Below are 23,244 nucleotides of genomic sequence, written 5' to 3'. Positions count from 1 at the left end.
AATTACCTTAGTTACACGTTTATGACCGAATGACTCGATTAGCGAGTATAATACTATTTAGAATACACAGTGTAACAGTCTTGGCTATCCAAGGCGTTACAATAGCGGTATAATTGCTCCGTTGGTCAACTCACGCAGCTAGCACAACTTTAGGATATAATTACTCAACTTGGTCAACTCACACAATTGACAATTGCACAGGCAACAGGCATAAGTGTATTAAAGTTGTAGACAAACAAAAAGATTAAACTTACCTTGTAAGTTGTTTATACGTGCCAAGTGCTTCCCTTTGAAGGTTAGCTTCGATCTTTTAGTTGTTTGTTTTTACAAAAAAAATTTGGATTACTAATTATGGCGATTCCTTAGTCATAATTATTTTTGGAATTTCTTTTAATTATTACTTACCTTTATTTGAAAACGTGATTTTATTAGGATACAAATTCTTACTTGCGAAAATGATCTCATCTATATTTAATCTTTCATACTCTCTCATTTTAAATTCTTATCTCTTTAAGTCACCATTACCTTAAACTCCCTCAATTATCCTATAACATTTATATGTTCCTATAATCCCTTCTTAGGTTATCATAACCTAGTTTAGTTACTTTTTAATTACTTGCCCTTTGTTATGTGAAATGAAAAGAATGATATTCAACTTCTGGTTGTTTGTAGAACACAGAATGATCCCACTTGATTTTCATCATAATAAAATTTTCAACAACCTCACAAAATTTTCCAAACCAAGCATGAGGACTCTGTTTCAGACCATACAAAGATTTTCGAAGATGACAAACCCATTCATACTTTCCCTGATTAATAAAACTAGGACGTTGCTTCATATACACCTCCTCTTGAAGAACACGATGAAGAAACACATTCCTTATATCAAGTTGATGAAAATGCAAGTTATGAGTAGCCGCCAACGAAATAAACAACCGAACATATGTCTATTTTCCCACAGGAGAAAAAGTATGAGAATAGTCCACTCCATAGTTTAAGCATAGCCCTTAGCGACAAGACGAGTTTTCAATCGAGCAATTCACCCATCTAGATTGACCTTAATTATGAACACCCATTTGCATCATATAGCCCATTTTCGTGAAGGTAAATCTACCATGTCCCAAGTACCATTGTCATCTAAAGGTTTCATCTCCTCTATCATTGCATTATGCCAACCAGGATGAGATATTGCTTCACGAACAATTTTAGGAATGGAGATAGAATCAAGGGAAGCCATAAAAGAAGAAAACAAAAAGTCGTTATATGAAACAAAGGAAAAAATAGGATAAGTACACTAGCGCCTACCTTTGCGCAATGCAATAGGAAGATCATCACTTCGGACTGGATCTGATGATGAAAGAGCATGTGTAGGACATGAATTAGGAGTTGACACCTGGAGTAGACTTGAATAATAGGAAGCTTGAAATGAGCTAGTTCCCAGACAGGCTCGGAGAATGTGATCGAATATACCAACAAATCATCATCCTCCCCCTACCAAGTAGGACTAGGCAAGGATGAAAAGTAAGGTGTGTCTTCCATGATGGTAACATCAATTAAGACAAGATATTTGTTAAGACTAGGACAATAACATCTATAACATTTGCGAAGATGAGAATAATCAAGGAAGACACACTTCAAAGACGTGGGATTTCATTTGGTTACATGTGGACAAACATCTCGAATAAAACAAGTGCTACCAAAGATCCTAGGATTAACAGGATACAAATACTTGTTGGAAAAAAAGACTTTATATGGAATCTCACCACGAAGAACAGATGACGGCATGCGCTTAATTAGAAAACATGCATTAAAAACTGCATCGGCCCAGAAAGGTTTGGGAACATTCATTTGAAATAATAGGGCTCTTGTAGTTTCAAGAAGATGACTGTTCATTCGTTCTGCCACTCCATTTGTGGATGGAGTATCAACACAAGAAGCCTCATGAAGCATGCCATTATTAACCATATAAGATTGAAATAAAGCGAACGTATACTCTTTGGCATTATCACTTTGCAAAGTACGAATTTAGACATTAAATTGAGTTGTAATTTTAGCACAAAATGCACAGAAAATAGAAAACAACTCAGAGCGAATTTTCATTAAAAATAACCAAGTAACAAAAATAATCATTCTCAAAAGAAACAAAATACTTATATCCAGGTTTAGACAAAATAGGGCAAGGACCCCAAACATCATAATGAACCAATTCAAATGGAACACTAACACATTTATTAACTTTAGGACTTGAACTCATGCGATGTTGTTTGGTGAACTAACAAGAGTCACAATCAAATGAAGACACCTTACTAAAATGTGGACATATATTTTTAAACATAGGGAAAGAAGGATGACCCAACCTAAAATGTGCCTCGAATTGAGATCGTACACCAGATCAAGCAATAGATTTAGGTATTGGTGTGTCAAGAATATAGAGGCCTCTAAACTCATGTCCTTTACAATTAATTTGTTTCTTTATAAGATCTTGAAATACGCAATGATCGAGAAAAAATAAGATACAACAATTAAGATTGCAAGTAGTTGTTGACTTACATATATCAAATTAAAGGAGAAGTTAGGTAAGTGTAAAACAGATGACAAGGGAAGCATGGGAGTAGGAGTAATTGTACCAAACCCAAGAACAAGATGCTGACCCATCGGCTAAGGTAACATTAGAAGTGGAAGTGTGTGGCTGAGGTATAGAAAAGAGGCTAGAATTACCTGCCCTATGATCTGTGGCACCAGAATCAATGACCCGTTTGGAGGATGAAGAAAGAAGGCACATATTTTGTTGACCTAAGTCTGCAATGGTAGTGACAGAAGGAGATGAAGGCTGTAGAGACTCTTGATATTGCATGAACTTGGCATATTCATCAAGTATGGAGACAAGAACTTATTTTCTAGAGATAAGAAATAATTTTCCAAAAGACATTACAAACACCATACCCGTCCCACTAATACAACCAAGTATGTAGACAACAAACCCAATAAGGTAGTGTACAAATTAAGAGGCAGCCCAACAAGGCAATGAGAAACAAGGCAAAATTGGTCAAAACTCAAAATGGGAGAACCCAAACCATGACAAACATAGACCAGCAAAGCATAGAAGGCATACGGACATAACAAACTATTGAACCACTGGGGAGGCCAAGGAGAGCAACCAGAGAGAAGACGGCGACTGGAAATGATGTCACGTGCCCTCACAAGCTGATGCGTGAGAAATGTAGCGACGAAGGATGGAAACATGTGGGGCTCACTTGTGGGGCTTTTGGGCATCGAATAACTCCCGCAAAAAGTAGATCGACGCCTGGGCTTCCTCCTTGGGCAGGCGATGAGAAGAAATGACGACTCCAAATAGGGTTTCTGAAATGGAACCCTAAAAGATACAAAAACCCTAATATGTGTTTATTAACCCAATGTTGAAAAGAAACCCTAACATCGAATTTCTCTTGATAGCATGCTATGTCAGATGAAAATAATGATATTCAACTTCTGATTGTTTGCAGAACACAGAATGATCCGACCTACTTTCCATCATACAAAAAATTTCAACAGTCTGAATAAATTTTCCAAACCAAGCACGATGACTCTATTTTGGACCATACAAATATTTTTGAAGACGACAAACTCGTCCATAACCTTTAACTTAGGTTTGGAAACATTTCTTTAAGAAAAATATAGTATATAGCTCTTATATATGGGAATTCGGTCATATTTTTGGGTTTTCAATAGACCTAAATCATTTTAAAAATATCTTAAAAATATGGGATATGGTTTGGGTCCAAAATATGAGTTTTTCTTTGAAATAACATATATTGGTAAAATTTTCAGTGCTTTAGAACCCAAAGTTTAAGCTACTGTTTGAATTTTATTTATTTATCGTTAATGAGTTTAAACTTGGTTCTTTTACTACAAGTTTCTTTATTGGGTCTAGTGGTCTCATAATTTTTTAAGTGAGTTTAGGTGGCTTAAGCCCTAATATCCCAATGACTAGTAAAAACCAAAATTTCATATTAAAATCCTATTTTGTAAAAATTGTTGTTCTCAAACCATTTGTTGGATTTCTCTCAAACTTAGAAATTGATTAAGAATGTCTCATAAAAATATCAAGGAAAAACAATCATATTTGTTCAGGTAAAATGATTTCTCAAATTCAAAGATCAAAACTATTTTCTAAAAATTAGTTTTGCATGATAATTTTTCAATGAACATAACTTGATCAATATTAACCATTTTTAGCATGTAAACAGTCTAAACCCATCTACTCTTCTTAAATTTTATTTTTATCAAATAATATCATATAGGTTCAGGTGGAGTTTTAGGAGTTAGACCCATTGGAAATCTCAACCCTAACATGGAAAAATATATGTTTGCCTAAAGCTATGAAAACTTAGGATTTCTCACATCCCTTTGGGTTTCTATATCCAAAATCATAAATTATCAATCACCACAACACGCTTATAACATATTACAAACACAATAAAAGCCCAAAAATATATTACATGCATCTCCTCCATAGATTTTAGAAACCAAAACTCTAAAACCTCTAAATTTGCTTTTGTAGACCTAAGTTTGGGTGAGTGTCCTTTATAATATTGAAACTCGTCCTTTAAATCTTTTGATCACCTTTCAATCTCCCCCATAAAACCAAAGTCATCTTTAACTCATAACTTAACCAAGAAAATAATAGACAGAAGGAAATTAAATTGAGAAAAACTATACCTTTAAAAGTATCCTACACTTCCATACAATATACTCTCACTACTACAAAAAAGACTTTCATCTGTGGTTTTTTCCCTTAATACTCCGCGGTTTTTGGGAGTACCAAGAACCGTTGTGTTTGCGACCACAAAGAAAAGTAAACTGCAGAAAAAAGTGTTCTTTTTCTATGCTGTTTTGTTATTTTCTCCGCGGTTTTTGCCATATAACCGTGGAGAAAGCCCCTCCACTTTTCTCTGCGGTTCCTTCTAAAGAACCGCAAAGAAAAGTCTCTGCTTTCCCAAGCCTTAAAACCGCAATAAAATAGAGCGCGGTTATTAAATGTGATATTTTAGACTCATTCAAACCTTTTATCTGTGATTTTCTTTTAAGGTTGAAAAAAAAACGTAAAAAAAACCTATATTTATAGTAATGTCTTCTTGTCTTTATCTATTTAATCATTTAAAGCACACACGGTATTGATCTTCTTGAGAGTTGGTGAAGAAAATTAAACAAAAGGCTTGGGAAGTACTTGGTCAAAGTGAGGATGAGAGAGAAAGGAAAAGTTTCTCTTTGTAAAATGGAAAAAGATGGAGATCAAGGCCTACACTTTCCTATTTATAAGCTTAGTCATTACATTACTACCCCTTATTAATTTGACATCTAACCAAATGATGGTCAAACTTCCAATTAATTGTGCTCCAAGAAATTCCAAGCGGGGACATCTAACAAAGATGTGGCTAAGTGTCACCATACATAAGCCCAAATATCTTTCTATATTCCTTAATATATTATTAGTTTAATCATTAATCGGAAATTTTTTAAATCATCAATAGAATGGGGTATTATGATACTACTTAATTTACCAATTCACTAATTTAATAAATTTACAAAAGTGAATATGTTTTTGTGACATAATTATCTCAAATGCACTTTGAATATATTTGGGATTCTAAATTTATGTTATTGTCATTTTTATACAAAGTAATGCCATTATGTACATCTTGAGTTTTAGATATACAAAATGGTAATTTTTTCCTAAGTTTTACTTTTCTTTAACAATATCTACATATTAAATGCCCAATAATAATTTACCATAATTGTTTTTAATCTACTAGAAGTTCCCAAAAGTTTCTCCAATTTGGTTTTGGGTTCGGAGTTTCTCTTAAATTTCTATATTTTTCGACTAAGATTATTTTAAACCGGCCCCCTTTTTAAATGCTAATACACACACAAATTTTCCATTACCACACTATGCATAGACTTTGAATTAATATTAATTATTTAGAGTTATAAACATATGAATCAGATCCCGCAGTAATATTTATAAGATATATACACTTAATATACCCAACAAATAATAGTAGTATTGGCATGAAAAACAGCAAGTATTATTTATTTATTCAATAATTAAAATAACAGAAAACTTGGTTGTAGTTGCCAAAGCAACAGCAATGCAATACAGGATATAAATTTTGTCCCAAAATATTTTTTTAAAAAATAAATATATATATAAGATAAAACAATTACGACAATATTCTCATAACAATTTATTTATGATCGATGACGATGTTCTTTTATTGTCATAGAGGCGCCATGCCAATATTATGCGTGCATATCAACTCGTCATCAAGTTCACGATGAAATGGTCAATATTAGTCAAGGCAGCAGCGGAACATGGTGTACCTCTCCATCAAACGGCCGCACTCAGAGCAAGCCACGGTTTCGGGCATTGCACCAGTGGCTGGCAAAATGAGGCTGGTGCAGTGGTGTGGTGCGTCAACATGGAGCTTCTGAAGGTACTCATCCAGAGCGGGCACGAAACCGATCACTGCCTCCCTCGTCTTCCATAGGCCATGCTCAGTCAAGCCCCTAAACATGTGCTCCCCGTTGCCCTTAACCATTCCCTCAAAACCTTTGCTGATAACAGCCCAACCTTGGCTACTGGACCCATAGCTCAGCATCGCAATGATTCCTTGCATTACACGGTCGTGCTTGACAGTTTCAGCCGTGGTCAGTTGCCCCTTGGAGTGCCACATGCTCTCCAACCGCAGCCAAAAGTACCAGATAAGGTTCCAGTCCAAGGTTCTGCTTAGGTTCTCCTTCAAAATCAGCTCGATGATGTTCCTTGTTGCTTTCTCGTGAGGTTTGCTCTTCCCCACGTAAAGCAACTCCAGTTGAATCCCAGATTCGCGGGCAACATCCTTAGCAATTCTTGTGAATTTCCTTATCCAGTCAATGTCTTCTCCTCCATACAAGCAAACGTGCTTTTGTTCTTGGATCTAAACCAATAAATTAAGCACGTTATTAGTACTATATATATATATATACACACATGTATATGTCATGTCAGCTAGCATATATATAGTTAAAACTCTTACCCAAATAGAAACATTGGGGTCAAGGCCATCGATGAGCAGGTCCATGGTCCAGGCATTATCCTCCCACAACAATTTTTCTCTGTTGGCGGTAAAAGGGTAGGATAGGCTTCCCCAAATACACATCATGTGAATGGCATTGTTGTGCATAACTCTGCCTTGAGTGTCGATCACCACGAGGATAGGCTTCTTAACAAAGCCCCATTTCTCTCTGAAGAATCTTGGGGCCACTCGGGTTACAGCTGAAGGATGGTGCACCGAGTGCCATTCCATTTGTTCTTTTAACCTATCAAATACTCTGTACTTGTCATCATTCCACACGTTTGAGATTGGAACCCAAACCACTTCATATTGACTCTCAGATCTTGTCATGTTGTGCCTCTTTTCTGCGTACATTTGTTGTAAGATTGCATATTCAGGTGAACGAATGAGTTCAGGATCTAATTCTGTGATGAATAAGGCCACAACTTTTCTCTTCAAATCCTCGATTATGATCTGTTTTATATATACCAAATACACGTGAAATTATTAAGCTCAAAAAATAACAACAAAATGCGAAATCAATAAATTAAATATTTGTTTCTGAGCAAACCCTTTTCTTGCTGTAGCAATCATAGAGTGCTTGGGGATCTTCATTGAATAAAACCCTCAGAGGCTTTGAGTTATCGATGTGTGTAATTTGGAAAGTACGCACAAGATACTCATATGCTTCATCCTCTTTCTTCTTCTCTGTATCAACATACACATGCCATTTATATTAGCCGTATGTAACGTTCATTAACGTAGAAAAGAATATATAATATGTTAGAATATATATCACATATTGAATCCATATAAGAAGCAGAACTCACCAACAAACTTGTAACAACGTTCGATAATGTCAACAACATGCCCTTTTATGTTGTTGAGCTTATGGGCCAAGGAAGACAGCTCCCATGGCTCCGTTAGATACCTGGCGAAACATGTAAAAAGTCAACAATATATGGTCACATCCCTAGACATATAGTACTATATAAGCCCAATTAAACTAATATGCATTTATACATACTCAATTCCCATGCCGGTGAGGGCCAAAATTTGAGTTGAAGAAACAACAATACTCCGAATGGTCCAATAAACAGCAGTTGGGATATGAGAAGCAGCAGATAGAATTTCAGGGGAGTCAGCAGTAAAATACTCATTCCTTGGAAGGTCATAGAAGTCGACAATTTTCTTTGTCACGTCAAGGATTTCCTTGTTCAAATCGTAGAGAGCGTCGAGTTTTGGCTTTAAAGCCCCAGCATGCTCCAAAAGTTCAGGCAATTGTTTGAGAAGAGCAACCGCTTTGGCGAGTGGATTGGTTGAGTATTGCTGGAGGACCAGTCGAAACTCGCCAAAAGTCACAGCGAATGCCACCAAGGCTAGCAGAACCTTCGAGTCCCACCCGTAGTGCTTGATTATCTGTAATATTTCCATTGTAATGGTGTGCACATCCACTCCAGCTGAGCACTTGCTGAGGATCTGTCATAATACAAAATATGCATGTGTGTCCCCAAAAGGTCAAACAAGTCAACGAACTCAGCCACCAGTAACTTAACAGTGCTATTAATATATAGTGTGCGCATTTTTACGGATTCTTACATTATTTTATGTATCTATGGCAATTTGTTTGTTTATTTTATAACTTGTAATAAAAGTAGTATAATCTTTTTTACTAGGATCCTCATTCGGTTTTTTTTTCCTGTCCTACTCCCTGTCAACAATTGAAATGTTTACACCTTATCTATTCATTAATGAAAAACCTCACATAATTTGTGAGCATAAATATAAAAATGTATATATATATATATGTAACTATTACCTCGCATGATATGGCGTTCGTAATCCTAGCAGGGATTTCGACATTATCTTGAAGACTAGCAACAGAATACACGACAGATTTTTCATCGGTACCAATGTCTGAATGCTGTAATAAATCATTGAAAATAGTCGAGAGTTATTAAAAATGATATTCAAGAGAGAGTAGCTTGAGCAAAGTGTTTGAATAATTAATATACGATACCTGAAGATTGAATCCAGGTAGGTCAGCAGTAGCGCGGTGAAAAATGACATCGATGATGTGAAGAACAGGCTTAACAGCAAGACCACGCTCATCAGACTCATGAAGATCCATGATTCTTTTGCTCAGCTCAGTCTCGTCGGACGTTCCACCACGGGTTGCACGGCTGTCAAGTCCGAGAGTGCGAGACGCACGGCCGTCCAGTCCGAGTGCCGTACGAGCCGTGCGGCTACCGAGTCCAACTGCTGATGAATGAGCAGCTCGTTTCTGATGAGGCACAATGCCTGGCGAGGCTAGGCTCTGGTGCGGCGTAACCCCAGATGTTAGATTTTGATGATGAGGTGGGGTCGTTGTATTCAGTGTTTGAGGTGCATACGACGCCGCAGTCGGTGTCAAGGGTTGAGTTGCATACGTCGCAGTTGGCGTCAGCTGGAGCTGGTTTTGAGGTACTGCGTAGGCAGAGGCTGCTGTCGGCGTTGCCGCCAGGTTTTGTGGTACTCCATAGGCAGAGGAAAGATTTTGAGGTGGAATGGCTGTGGTGGTCTTTGTGTCCATTTTTGGCTTTCACAATGAAGAATGTGAGTGAGACACTAGAATTTAGAGAAAATAATGGATAATATAGTGCATGCAAAAGAAGAGTAAAGGAGTCTCTTCAAAATAAAAATTCTTCAGTTCTGTTGGCTTTGCTACCTTGCTTCCGTTGAGGTTTTAGACCATACAAATATAAAGTGGTCCTAGTGAGACATATGTTAAAGCTTAGGATATGGGGTTTCTCATATTCTGTCCCATTTTCAAATTCTTCCTTTGCCTTTACTAAAGTTTTGTCGTTTATGTTTCATGCAGAAGGAATTTTATTTCTTGCTTCTCCATTAATTATATGTAGACTGGTTGTTGGTACGTACACTACTGTGCGTGACCAATTTGGTTTTTTGACCAAGTTGTTTTCGTATAGTATATATTTACGCCGGGGAAGGATTATATAAGTTGTTTTGTCTCTCTTAGTATTCTGTCCCTGGTCTATAAATTATTTATTGAAGTTATAAACGGTGTGCATGATATATATATATATATATAAACTATAAAAAAAAATTGAGAAAAAAAATGTGACAAGAATTGAAAAATTTATGGCTAATAAAACAGATTCATATCTATAATTTATGTTATCACTAAAAAGTTTGGTGGTACAAGCAATATATTTGAATTTCAATAATGTATGGTTATCAACTTTTTATTTAATTAATCAAATTAATTAAATGTGGAACAAATAAGTTGTTACACCAAATTAGTTTTCTGTAACTACAGATCAAGTTTCTGTCACTACACATTATCAAACCAGTGTGATAAAATAGAATTAACTGAATCATAAAATGAAACACAAAGTTTGTTTACGTGGTCTCAATATCCTTTGGATATTACTAGTCTAAGGAGCCACGCCCAAAGATAAGATTCATTAGTCAAATTTCACAAATACAAAGTAATTGACTTAAACAAAACTTAGACTCCCTCTAATGGTTTTGTCGCAAGCTTGATATACTCTCTCTTTGCTGAATGAATCTCCTTAAGACATCAAGGTTTGAACTCCCTTCAAATTGCTTGATGAATGCTTGCTTCCTCCCGATGCAAGACTTTGATGAACCTTCTCTCAAAAGTTGTTCTTCACGTTCTTCTCTTTGAGATTTTGCTTAACACACAAGAAATTACAATGAAACACAAAATAATAAAGGAATAGAAAAACAATTATCATTTATAAATGAAAGACATTCTTATAAAAGTATAAGAAATTATGGCGAAGAAAAGTTAACCTATGGCTGATGCTATGTTTCGTTTTTTTACACAAAATGATTACCCAAAGTCAGCTTTACACAATTCTAGACGCACAACACACACAAAGACAGTTTCCAAAGATAAATTTTCAATCACAATCAATTCAGCCAAAATTGTGGGGACAGACAGAGATTCTATTGTTGCAAAAAGGCTCGAATCTGGTCTTGATCATGGTCAGATTCTCTCTTTAACTGACTTTGAGAAGTTACCCATTCTTGGCTGATTGTGAGCTACCTAGAGATATATTCGGTTAACAATAAAATGGAGAAACAATTAGTTAAATTTGAAAAGAAAACAAAGTCTAAAAAGATATGTAAACAAGAAGACTTTATTTGTATAAACTTACCAAAAATACAATAACCAATAAATGAGAATTATCATAATTTAAAAGCAATAAAATCAAATATAATTTCGTTAACATAGTCAACCAAAAATAAACACAATAAATAAAAAAATATTTGTCAAAATTCAAATTGCCAAATATGTATTTTACAAGCTCCCCCTTTGGCATTTTGAAAGACAAAAAATATTTTTGATTTTTTAAAAAACAAACAATCCTGCAAAAAGATATAGTGTTAGACACTACAAGAAAAAATACTTTCAATAAGACCAAAAAAATATTATCAAATATATACCATAACACTTTTTGATGTGTTAAGAAAAGCGGTGTTATAGTAGGTCGGAGCATTTTGCATAACACTTTTCCATAGTTATAGACATGTGTTATGGTATAGCCTACGATAACACTTTTGTTGTGTTATTTTAATAGTTAGATAAGTATTTCATTATGCTATATAAAAAGTAGAATATATAACACTTTTTTGTACTTATAAAGTAGTGTTATGATACACTTTATAATAACACACTTTCTGCATTATAGAAAATAGTTTGCATAACATAATTTTATGCTTATAAACCAGTCTTATTGTAAAAGATACAATAACACATTTTTTGTATTATTCTAATATTTGGATAAGCTTGAATTATTATTATATAAACCTGTACATTATAATTATTTTTTATTTCTTTAATTCAAACCCGCTTCATTTAATATACTTAAAACACTTTTAACATTGTACAAATATATTTTTGAGTACCAATTACATGGCTCATAACACATATAACCAAATAATTGTGTCAAAATACATTCAAGATTATCTAAAAAATAATGCAAAAGTCTTAAGATATTCAACACAGCCTAATTAACATAAAAAAAAAAAAACTCACAATAGTCAACAAAATAGTCTTAAACAGTTGCATATTCAAAAGTAAAGGTAGGAATTCATGATCTTCCAAATGACAGCACACCAAAGTCTTCCAAATCAGATTTTCTTTTGCACTTGACTTGTTGAATCTGGTAAATAAAACATAAAAGAAAAACTAATGAGGTCTTGAAATATCATATCATTCATCAAAAATAGTCAATAATGCTATCATAATCTTGGATTGCATATCGGTTAATGTTGAACAAGCATTATATAATCAAATAACCAAATAAATACCTCTTGGAATAACCTTTTGAGAAGGCCATGCAACTATTGAACCAACAGTATCGTTAGCATCACATAATTAGGACGAAATAAATAAGCACCAGGCACAACAACAACAACATCAACCCATACACGCATAAAATCTGGTCCAAGAGGAATTCCGTGCACCTCTAAGTCTGGATCACTAGAATCCCAACGGCCTTCAGCAATAATTGCATCTGACCAATCGAGCAAGTAGCAAGCATTCCTTGCTTCTGTAAAGTTATGGCCCTTTTTAACTCCAACACCCCAACCCTTATTCACACCTCAGGCGAGATATATATCAATATAATCAAACCAATTCAAGCAAACACAATTTATTTGTAAGAAGATAATACATAATTCTAGATAAAATCTGACATCATGTCCCATATAAAAGCTTACCTAACCATCTATCAATACCAAGTAAAAAAATTCAAACAACACACAATAAGTTTTCTTCCTTATATCACCACAACACACAAATTTTTTTTCCCGAACCTACTTCTCTAAGACACAAGTTTTCAACCTTCCGTTATCACCGCAACACACAATTTTAATCTCAGAACCTACTTCTCTAAGAATGAATATTTAAGATATTCAAACTCGTCTAACATTTGTATGATATTGATAAAAGAGTTAAGAGAACATATTTACGTACCTCTTGCAATTAATAATCAAGTTAATTAACTTTGCAATTCTCCTTGCTCACATTTGTGGAGTCGTTTTCTCAAACTTGATACCTTATTGATAACATAGATTAGTCTATGCAAATTGAGAAAAAAAAAAACTGGGTAAATATCATATGAATATATATCTTTCTCTTCAAAGAGTTTTACTAAAGCATGTTTAAAATAAAAGTTTGAGCCAAAAAATCAACAGAATTTCTTGGCACCGACCATGCCTACCTGAATTCTGCCAACAATTTCTAAAAAATAGACAACATAAAATCACCATAAATAAACATGCGCTGTCTTTCTTTACACAGACCACACTAACTTGTTTAGAGCCCCAATCCAACTTAAACCTTAACTATAGAAGGAGCAACCACCTTTTAAATGAAATTCAATGGTTCACACACAAACTGATGGACAAACCACAGATAGACCTCCCATCTATTTTGCCTACAATCTGGACGGAAGAAGAATGTTGCATAGGAGATAATCTGTTATTGCTAGAACTAGAAGTGGTTATAACCAATAGGAATTCAGGGTAGTGGAGAAATATTTTACATGTTTGGGGTATGGCCATGTGTCCAGGGAGTGGAGAAATTGCAATAAAAAATGATGAGTTAGTTGAGAAAAGGGTCAGCAAGAATTAGAGTGATTTCTCTTAAAGGAGGAGGGGCCAGGCACTCAAACAATCCTGTGCAATTTCAATGAAACAGTAACTCACTGCTACTGACCTTTATTCGTCTCTGCTTATATTTTGTTACTGTTTGAGTTTGCGAGTTGGTGTGCTACCGACTCCCCTGGCTTATCGCTCATCAGTATACTCATAACCAATTTGAAAGATAACCCATCTGATGAGTTTCTTGGCTGAACCACTTGCGATTATGGGAGCATGTCGATGAATAGCTAAAGCTGTAAGAGAGCCCATGTGAGCTTCAATTGTGAGATAAGCATCCCTTTTACTTCTGATATCAAGAAATTGAATGTCACCAGCCTGAGAAGCACTGACAATCTGGACAGTAAAATCATCGAAAGCAATGTGTTACTTTTAACCATGAGTAATGACCATTTGGGAAACTGAAAACTATTATCATAATATTCACTATTTACCTTAGCTGGATCCAGTCCTGGTTGAAAGCCAATACCCACAACTCTTTCTACCCTCTGAGTGTGTGGCTGTACTGCGCAGACCAGCCTATTATAAATGGTAGATGAGTTAAGGAGAAAAGCTCCTTCTAGTCACAATAGTCACATTTTTTCTTTTTTCTTTTTTTAACAGAATACCAAAGAAAAAATCACTCGTGTGTGCATCAAAGAAGGAAGATTGTTCACATAATGGAACTAGCTGATTCACATCTTGCAGCAAAATATTTAAGGATTAATGGGTGGCTTACGACTCAGGTGTTTGCACATCATAGAGTCTGACAGAACCATCAACAAAACCACCAGTGAATTGGCTGCCATGAACTTGAGAGGCAAACTACAAAGAGAACATGGAGAAGACAAATAAACAAGTGAAACAATTTCAAGTACATACTATCACAAAATATATAAAAATATAAAACTAAGAACTCCCATTTAGAAAATCCAGTAATCCTTACATACTAGCCTATCGGCGAAAAGTCACACAACCACAAAAGACAAAAATAAAGACATACCAAAGAAACCACAAATGTAACTCAAAATATAAAGAGCAGCACATTAAAAATAGAAAGAAACCTGTTATAAATTTTAGAGCTCATTTGGACAATTGGAAATCTATCAAATTACTTTTGAATAAAGAAACAAAAAACCACTCCCACCCAAAGCTAAGTGAATACCAACAAAAGATCAATATCAACAACAAAAAACTTGGCAAACCTCATCCCAACTAGCACAGTTCTAGGAGTTGCAAAAATAACTCATATATATAATAAAAAAAATAGGAGTTCAGGTTCGGTGTGATATTGATTGAAATAAGAAGCAGCTCCAACTTTTCTTACAGGTAATGTCTAGAAAATATGTATCAAGCAACCCATTGACTCAATGTACTTGAGAATAAAATATAAGAATAGGCTTGATACCAAATCCACCCAACACCAAATGCTATTGCAACAGTTAACCTTCATCTAAATAAATTGTGCATAAAAAATTCTCTTAAATTTGTTTTTTAAAAAAAAAAAAAAAAGTTATTAGCTAAATAGACACCAAGTTTTTGTTGTTTGACAATCTAATACCTATAAATGAAAATTGCAATAAAATTCTTGAGTTTAATAAAGTGTAGCAATTTAAGACCTAATTGTGATTTTTTTAAAAAAAATCATAGCTTTTAAATGAATTTTCTTTTTATTTTCCTATACACTAATAGCTAGAAATTTTTTGAGTGTAATTAATACAGGGAAATACCAATTTTGACCTTATAAACTACGATTTTTGTTTAAAAAATTAATAGTAAGGACTTGATTGCTACTGTTTTTAAAACTGAAAAGATTTTATTGCAAAAGAAAAATCTCAAGGATCAGCTGCCAACAAAGAAAAATTTATGTGGTATTTATATTCAAAACCCATACCTCAGCTAAAGGAAGTATTATTTATAGTTAGATATATATACAAAATTAGATGAACTGCAAAAAAAAAAAAAAAATAACACAAGGGAATGTCCTTCATAAACTATCAACTCACTACCTTTTCTACAAATTTTAAGTTTAAAATAATAAGCAAGTAGCAAAATTAATGCAATCATTATAACTGCACACTAGAACACAACAAAAGTATAACTGACCAATGCTAATATTTTTCAGTCTTGTGATGAAAGAACATAATTAAAAAGTTGCTCCTTATCCAGATCCCAAATCATGATGCGAGGAACCTCACCAGAAGCATGCTAGCAACAAGACATCAAATAAATTAGTTAAATGCCCATTACTGGCTACATGCATTATGAGTGTTAGCCCTAAGATTACATTTCATTAAGAATAAAATTACCAGATATCCAGATTGTTGTTGCCAATCTACAACAACATTCAAGCTTCGAATGCCCAGTTTATAACCCTAAATTGAAGAGAAATCAGTAACAAGTTTTTGCTCATCTTTCAATGCATAATCTTTCCAAATGCGAATATTTCCATCACCTGGATCATGCATGGACAGAAAGTTAAACTCCAGGGAGCTGAACTGATAACAGCTCCGTGCCCAAAAAGTATGAGAAAACTAGGGGCAGTCTAGTATCTTACATGAAGCTGCAAGAAATAAGCTGTCATCTAGCTCATTCACAAGGGAGAGCTTAGAAATTCCTTTATCTGGAAAATCATGATTATCAAAGCTGTTGAGAAGTGTAGCCTCGTCATGGTTCCATACCCTAAAAGATAACCAAAGACGAAATGTTACTTGACGTGTAAACTCAAATTAGGGTAAAGCAAACTGTTAACAAAACAGTAGTCAAGTACAAGGACTTATACCACATATCTCAAAAAAATAGTAGGAAAAGATAAATCCAAAAATGTGCAAATTGTCGTAATACCCAATTTCCATAAAAAAATAAAATAAAACATTCATCGCAATGAAATAAAAAAGAGATACAAAAACACAAGCACATTACAAACAGAGCAGCCAAATAAAAAACATACACTGAATTACATTTACATAAACATGCCAACTTTTTAAACCCAAAAAAAAACTAAACATTTTAAAAATTGAGAAACCTGAAATAATAAGCTATTTTTAGTGGAATATTGGAGGACTTGAATCAATAGACCACTTGGTGCAAACATTACTTCAAAACACAATTTTTCTTATGGTTATTCACTTATACTAAGTGATAAAAAGCCATTCAGCAACCACCACAGCACAAAGCTTCTATAAGTTACAGAAAACATGACCATCTTTTGTCATAAAATACATTAAAAATTAATTAAGTCTTTTAATCCTCAAAGGCAAATATCATTAAACTTGAATTTAATCTTCCAATCCTTATTTTTTTAAATGAAATGTGCTAGATCAGCATACCTGATTCGCTCATTCTCTTCTGCAGTAATTACAATTGGCGAGAATGGTTGCAGCAAGATTGTCTTTGTACCCATCTCAAATCTTGTATCCCACCGAGCAATTTGAGTATTAGGCTTGCTTATAGCTGACCAACAACATAGAAAACAACAAAACAAAAACATTACAACCCCAGATAAATCACTATATATTCAAGAAAAATATTAAATTATAGAACATCAAACAATAAAATAACAACCCACAAGAATGCTGGCATTTTGCTATGTGCTCCAAGGAAAACTTTTCTCTTTGCTCTCTTTTAGCTAATATTTCTTCACTATCATCTTCCACTTTGAGAAGTGGCTTTGAAAAGTGCCCACAACTACAATTATAGATAGTAGATTGAGGAAGAAGACTGTGTTCAGTAGAACCAGAAGATACCCCTAAACCCAGAAGCGGATCAGCATGTCCAGAATCGGGTGAGCTCATTAAATGTTGTCGGAACTCTAATGAGCAAACTCTCTGCATCCCAGTTAAATAACTAGGTCAAGGAGGGCTAATAGGAGGAGTTAGGAAAGTTAAGGACGCATGGCCTGTTCATAATAGTTCCTTTAATAAGTAATTATGCAAATATAATAAGAAACATGTATTCCAACAAATAAGATTGTCCTGGCATATAATTGACAGAAAAAAAATACCTCCTCCATTCATATCAAGCCATGATGACGATCGGGCCAATCCAAAAGGAGTCGATGCCAAAGGATCTGGCCGAACATTACCACCAAAAGTTTTTAGAGGTTTAGCTACAACTTGCTCAATCCCTATAATAGCCAGTACCCTGTGACAAAGCCTGGCAATGCGTGGAGATGGATCCTTGGCCAAAGCACACATGGCTGATACATATTGTGAATACATCACATTGTCCAGGGGTTTTACTGCTTAGTGGTTAACTACTCCATTTCTTGCACCATCATTCAATATTCCTGAATCAGAAAGTTGGGATGAATCATCAGACAATGGAGAACCATGCATAAATCCAGAAGTAGAAAGAGGGCTGCTAGTGCAGACCCTTCCATCTCGAACAAGAGACGAGCTGTCAGTGCCAACTCTTGATACTGGACCAATCTGAGATGGAAGAAAACTACTTGGACTTCTTATATGAGCCAAAGAAGGCAGGGAACTCAAAGGAGACCGAGTATGCTTCCAATATGCTACAACAATTTACTTGAGATGATTGCTGTGACCAAAGGAAAATCTCCCTAGAACTGCCAAGATGGAAAAGAAATCAAACTTCATTAGCTCAGTTGACAAATTACAATACTGCCTCGGGAGGAGCAGGTTTGTTTGAGCAGCCTCAAGAGTATGAACAAGTTGCCAATATAATTCCTAAAAACCTGGTGAAAACGACTTCTTAGAACTAAACAAGTCAACAAATGAATAGGCAATTTTTTATGATAAACTACATACCAACAACAACCTCTCTTTGACTAACGGACTTCCATCTAAAGCTACGCTTAATAGGCTTTTAATAATACTAATTTCTGCTCTAATTTTTTCATCATTATCACATTCTTCATCTCTTCCAACACCATCTCTACACAAGTTAGAGCCCACATCAAGAAGGGTACCCAATGCAAAAACAGTAGAAGCCCTAACCTGAAAATAGGACACAAGTATTAAGATCAATTTATATGTAGAAATAGAAATACTTCCATCTTTATATATATATATAAACAAAAGTATAATAATTGATATATGAAAGGTGAACCTTTGGTTGAGGAGCAGAGAGCAAAGGAGCATATATAGCTAGAGCGTCTTCTCATAAACCCATTATTTGAGCCTCAGGAAAATCTTCCCATAGCTTTCCCAGATAGAGACAAAGCCACTGAAGAAATAGGGGTTCAGTTTGTGCATCACTTGGGGTTGAAACTTGAAGGTGCCTCAAGCAAACTTGGATCAAACTTGCTTCAATACGGGCTTCTTGACCCCGTCTGTGACCATCCACAATTACAGCCAAAACAAATGTAGCCATTGCACGCTGTTCTGGATATGCTTCCTGGCTATCAAGAAATCTGATGAAATATGTAAGTCCCCCATCCTTCACTAGATCAACCTGGCATGACTATCAATCCACTAACAAAACAATCAATTGTCAGAGCATAATTATAAACCAAAGACAACATGTCTGTAAATAACTACAAACAAAATTACAAGGCCATTTAGACCAAGGTATAGCTAAAATCACATGAATACCTTATCAAGAGCAAGAATCTTCGTCCAGATGAACACAAGAATCTGTCGTAGTTCTAGTGTTGTTGTTTGCAATAGCTTCAGAACATATGGAAATATCCCTACATACAGGGCATGCAAAAACAAAAAATGATTAGAAAATAAAATACAGCATCACATTTTACCACCAAATAAATTAGACCCGCTATATAGAAGCGAACAAAGTATCAGATTTACAACCCAGGTTCCCATATCAAGGAATCTTCCAAGCAGAACCAGCGCTAGAAATCGATGACATTGACTAAGTAAAACCTTAAAGAAAATCATCTCATTAAAAAGTTGATCTACAGAAAAGTGCAAGTTATTGTAAGCATTGTCCCCCAATTAAGGAAGGGCTACAAAGACGGCCCTATCTATCAACAAGGGGAAATTAACGAGACACAAGCATAGAGATAAAGCCTAAACCACATAATGCTTTAAGAAATCAACACAACTTTTTCCTCTTATAGCCACAGTGACTAATTAGGAGAGGAAGCGGCGGTAATTGACTTTTTGACAAAATTATAAACAATGAATTCAAGAAAATATTAGATTATACCCATATTCTTCTTCTTCTTCTTCTTCCATCTTCTTCCTTTTCATCTCAATGGCCTCGAGCCAGGCCTTCTCCCTCTCCTCGAACTCCTTCCTCTCCCTCTCGGACCTCTGCGCATCTTCCTTCTCCATCAGGTGTACCTGACTCGTCAAATCGACCACGCCATTCTCTGATTCACCATCGCCACTGCCACGTTTGTTGAGCTCTACACTAATTAGAATCTAGATGTAAGAGAAAATGAGCGTGATAAAGATGAGAGAAGCTATCAGAGGGAGAGTGATTTGGGTGAGATAGAGGAGAACACAAAAGAGAAGTAGGAAAAAATAACGATATATGTTTTCAGTTTCCCTCTAACTAAATTCACTTACCCGCCAATTTTACACTATAGCGCATTTTATGTCCCATTTTTTTAACTAGCTTTTATAGTACTTTTTCAAGAGTCTTATAACCATGTGTTGTGAAAAGTGGTTTTTCTTGTAGTGAGAAAAAAAACAATAGAGTATTTCACTACAAGAAATATGTGTATCAGTGGCAACGCCTATCGTCGTTAAAAGCCCAACATGTCACCACTGATACTAATCAGCGTCGACATGTCGCCGTAGAAAAGTTGTGCCTAAAAGCTCCTATCAGCGACGACATTCCACCTCGCCACTAATAATGTATATCAGTGGCAAAATAGTGTCACCGGTAATGTTTAAAAAGTCGTTGCAGATTTGTGTCGTTTTGGCTTGTTCCACGAAATCACTTGCGACGACAATGTGAATATACTGTGTCGCCGCTGATATATATTTTATTTCATTTTCGGGATCTTTTGCAAACTCTGGATGTTTGGTGTCGAAATCCTTCCACGCAGACCCATCAACTAGATGACGTATCACCCCATCGTTTTCGATCTTCTTGTATGATGCCATAACACGTCATTCACTATATGCCTTGAACTATACATTTTTTTAATTTGGGAGTCAGCGAAAAATAACGCATGACCTTATGTGGAACCGTTTTCCCCCTTGTCTTTTCATTGATCCATCTACTACTCCCATACATCGGACATGAATCTTTACTTGCATGCTCATTGTAAAATAAGCAGCAGTCATATTTACACACATGGATCGACTGGTATCCCAACCGTAACTTGCTTAGTTTCCTTTTAGCTTCATATGGAGTGTTTTTTTTTAGTAGTTGAGTGACCTTGGAAAGTGTAGAAGGGCTTAGGATGGAAGTGATATTAGACTCAAGTGTATATGTTACACCCAGTTTTCGAGACCAGAAATTATGACCTTGAAAGCTGGACTCATCAAGTATGAGCTCGAGAAATATAAAACATATGTTTAAGGTCAAACCTCCGAGGCAAGATGGAAATCTCGAAGACATGTAACCTCGAGATTCTTTCCAGGCTCGAAAGGCATAGCATCGGGATACATCCGTTACCGAGTGCCTTCAGATCGAATAGTCTGAGCTTAAAGAGTACAAGCTTGAATCATGACAGCCTCGATATCATTTATCTGCTCCGAGAAGGTCTTGGAATAAGATGGCCATTTCGTAACCTGTCTGTAAACCTGGGCTAATGCGATGTTGATTGCTGATCTCGGAGATTTGATGAATCGTCTGATGTAACACGCCTTGCACATTTAAAGATATTTATTGTTGTAACGTTCCGACATTAAAGGATATTAACAAGTCTGTTATCTGTTTTCTTGGTCCTTCAGGGGACGTTCCCTTGTATATAGGAGTTACAGCATTTAATATCATTATTTCAATGAATAAGCAGGAGTATCTTCCCAAAATATGTGGGAATGAACTCTGAAAACTCTCTATAAATAGAGAGGTCATGAACACTTGTAAAGGAGGGATCTTTTGCTATCTGGAGAGAAACTCTAGAGAATTCATCTCTGAAGGATTTCCAGAAAACTCAAAGTCTTAATAAAATTGACTCGTGGACTAGGCAGAGTTAACTGCTGAACCACGTAAAACTCTTGTTGTTCTACCATATTATTCATCTGCGCCATAGTTCCTATTGTTTAATTGCTCTACATTTTAAGTTGACGAAAACAACATCAACAGTTTGGTGCTTTCATTGAGAGCCTTAAGCAGTACAATCCCTGATTAGCTATGGCCGCAAGTGATCAGAATATTCCTAAAGAAAACTATCCATGCCACCTTAGGAAGCAGTCGATGATGAATCCAGAACCAGAAGAGAGAAGTGAGACCTCTGATTCTCAAAGACCTCCAGCTCCCAGGGACGACGAGGACATGTATTATAATCATGAGCGGTATGTCCCCATTGTGGAACTCGAAAACTGACAATTAAGGAAACAGTTGGCTGAGGCCAAGAAGCATAACGAGGAGCTAGCTAGATTAGTTGCAGAAGCACATGTGGCTCATCCCCAACCTCTGCCTGAGGTCCAAGCCCCACCTCCGCGGGACGTTCCTGTTCCTCCCTGCAGGCCTCGTGGGCGACCCCGCAAAAACGCTGCCATAAGAAGAACGGAGCAACCTCCACCACCGGCAGAATAGCCTGCTCCCTCGAGGCCGTGAAGAAACACCCAGGCTAGAGCTCTGGTTAACTCAACTGCAGAGTTACCAGTTGAAATTGGGAATAACCGAGCCCCTGCAGAGGCTCAGACTCAGCATCCTGGTAACACACAGAATGTTATCGAGCTGGCACAGGAAAACTCGGGACCATCCAGACCCCTAAATGGGTGGCAGCCACCATCACCCATATGGTTCCCTTCATCGCCAATAAGATATCCCTCACCGCCTCAGGGAAACACACAACTGACTTAGGGTGATAGGGAAAGGCGGGCTGGACGGAAGCAAGGGAATGGAGAAGCTGCTAGAGAATGGAGAGGCGCCCAGCGTACGAGAAGCCAATGTCTCGATCTCGTGTTGTAGAGACAAGGCAGCTTGAAAGGAATCCATCTCGAAACAATCATGCGACGAGCCTCGCCTGCGACAACTTAGGGGACACCAGATCAGTCAGTATGTATGATCAAGGATGGAGAAATACTGGGAACCAAAGGAACCACCCTGACCTGCAGGAACACCTGAATCAAAATCAGGGTAGTGGTAATCCCTCGAACCCAGACCTGAGAGATCGCCTAAATGGACGCAAGGATCCCATGCGAAGGCGCGAGCCTGGAATTGTGATCAACGATAACCAATTTCAGGCGAGACCCCCTGTGGATCCAGTTAAGGAAAGAATTGATCAAATGTTAAGAGCATTTAGGCTCTTACAGAATGAGCGAGGTCGGAATCGGGACGAAGATTCTGATGAGGAGCTCAAACCATTTGCTCCCCATATTTCCAACACCCCGTTTCCTGAAGGGTTTCGGATTCCTCATGTCCC

General features: G+C 36.2%; 1 protein-coding gene and 1 pseudogene across 1 annotated transcript; both read right to left on the bottom strand.

Annotated features, from left to right (window-relative positions):
* Positions 1 to 6,075: 6,075 nt before the first annotated feature.
* Positions 6,076 to 9,701, bottom strand: LOC133822236 (protein SIEVE ELEMENT OCCLUSION B-like). The gene is made up of 7 exons (XM_062254504.1): positions 9,115 to 9,701; positions 8,914 to 9,018; positions 8,122 to 8,573; positions 7,925 to 8,025; positions 7,666 to 7,802; positions 7,077 to 7,568; positions 6,076 to 6,977 (listed from the first exon to the last, which is right to left on the bottom strand). Exons 1-7 carry the CDS (start codon positions 9,664 to 9,666, stop codon positions 6,351 to 6,353), a joined length of 2,466 nt encoding a protein of 821 aa, XP_062110488.1. The 5' UTR covers positions 9,667 to 9,701; the 3' UTR covers positions 6,076 to 6,350.
* Positions 9,702 to 13,919: 4,218 nt separating this feature from the next.
* On the bottom strand, positions 13,920 to 20,809 carry LOC133823705 (regulatory-associated protein of TOR 1-like; annotated as a pseudogene).
* Positions 20,810 to 23,244: the final 2,435 nt, after the last annotated feature.

Source organism: Humulus lupulus, chromosome 3, assembly GCF_963169125.1.
Source record: "Humulus lupulus chromosome 3, drHumLupu1.1, whole genome shotgun sequence".
Taxonomy (NCBI): Eukaryota; Viridiplantae; Streptophyta; class Magnoliopsida; order Rosales; family Cannabaceae; genus Humulus; species Humulus lupulus.
Note: the sequence above shows the minus strand (reverse complement) of the source record. Positions and strands in the feature narration are given on the sequence as shown.

Bases quoted from the DNA above. Each gene is read 5' to 3' on its own strand.
- LOC133822236 (XM_062254504.1), bottom strand. From the start codon at position 9,666: ATGGACACAAAGACCACCACAGCCATTCCACCTCAAAATCTTTCCTCT. The intron at 8,574-8,913 runs GTAATAGTTACA...GTATTATGACAG, and splicing joins CGAACGCCATATCATGCGAG to ATCCTCAGCAAGTGCTCAGC. The intron at 8,026-8,121 runs GTATGTATAAAT...ATGTTTCGCCAG, and splicing joins CTCACCGGCATGGGAATTGA to GTATCTAACGGAGCCATGGG.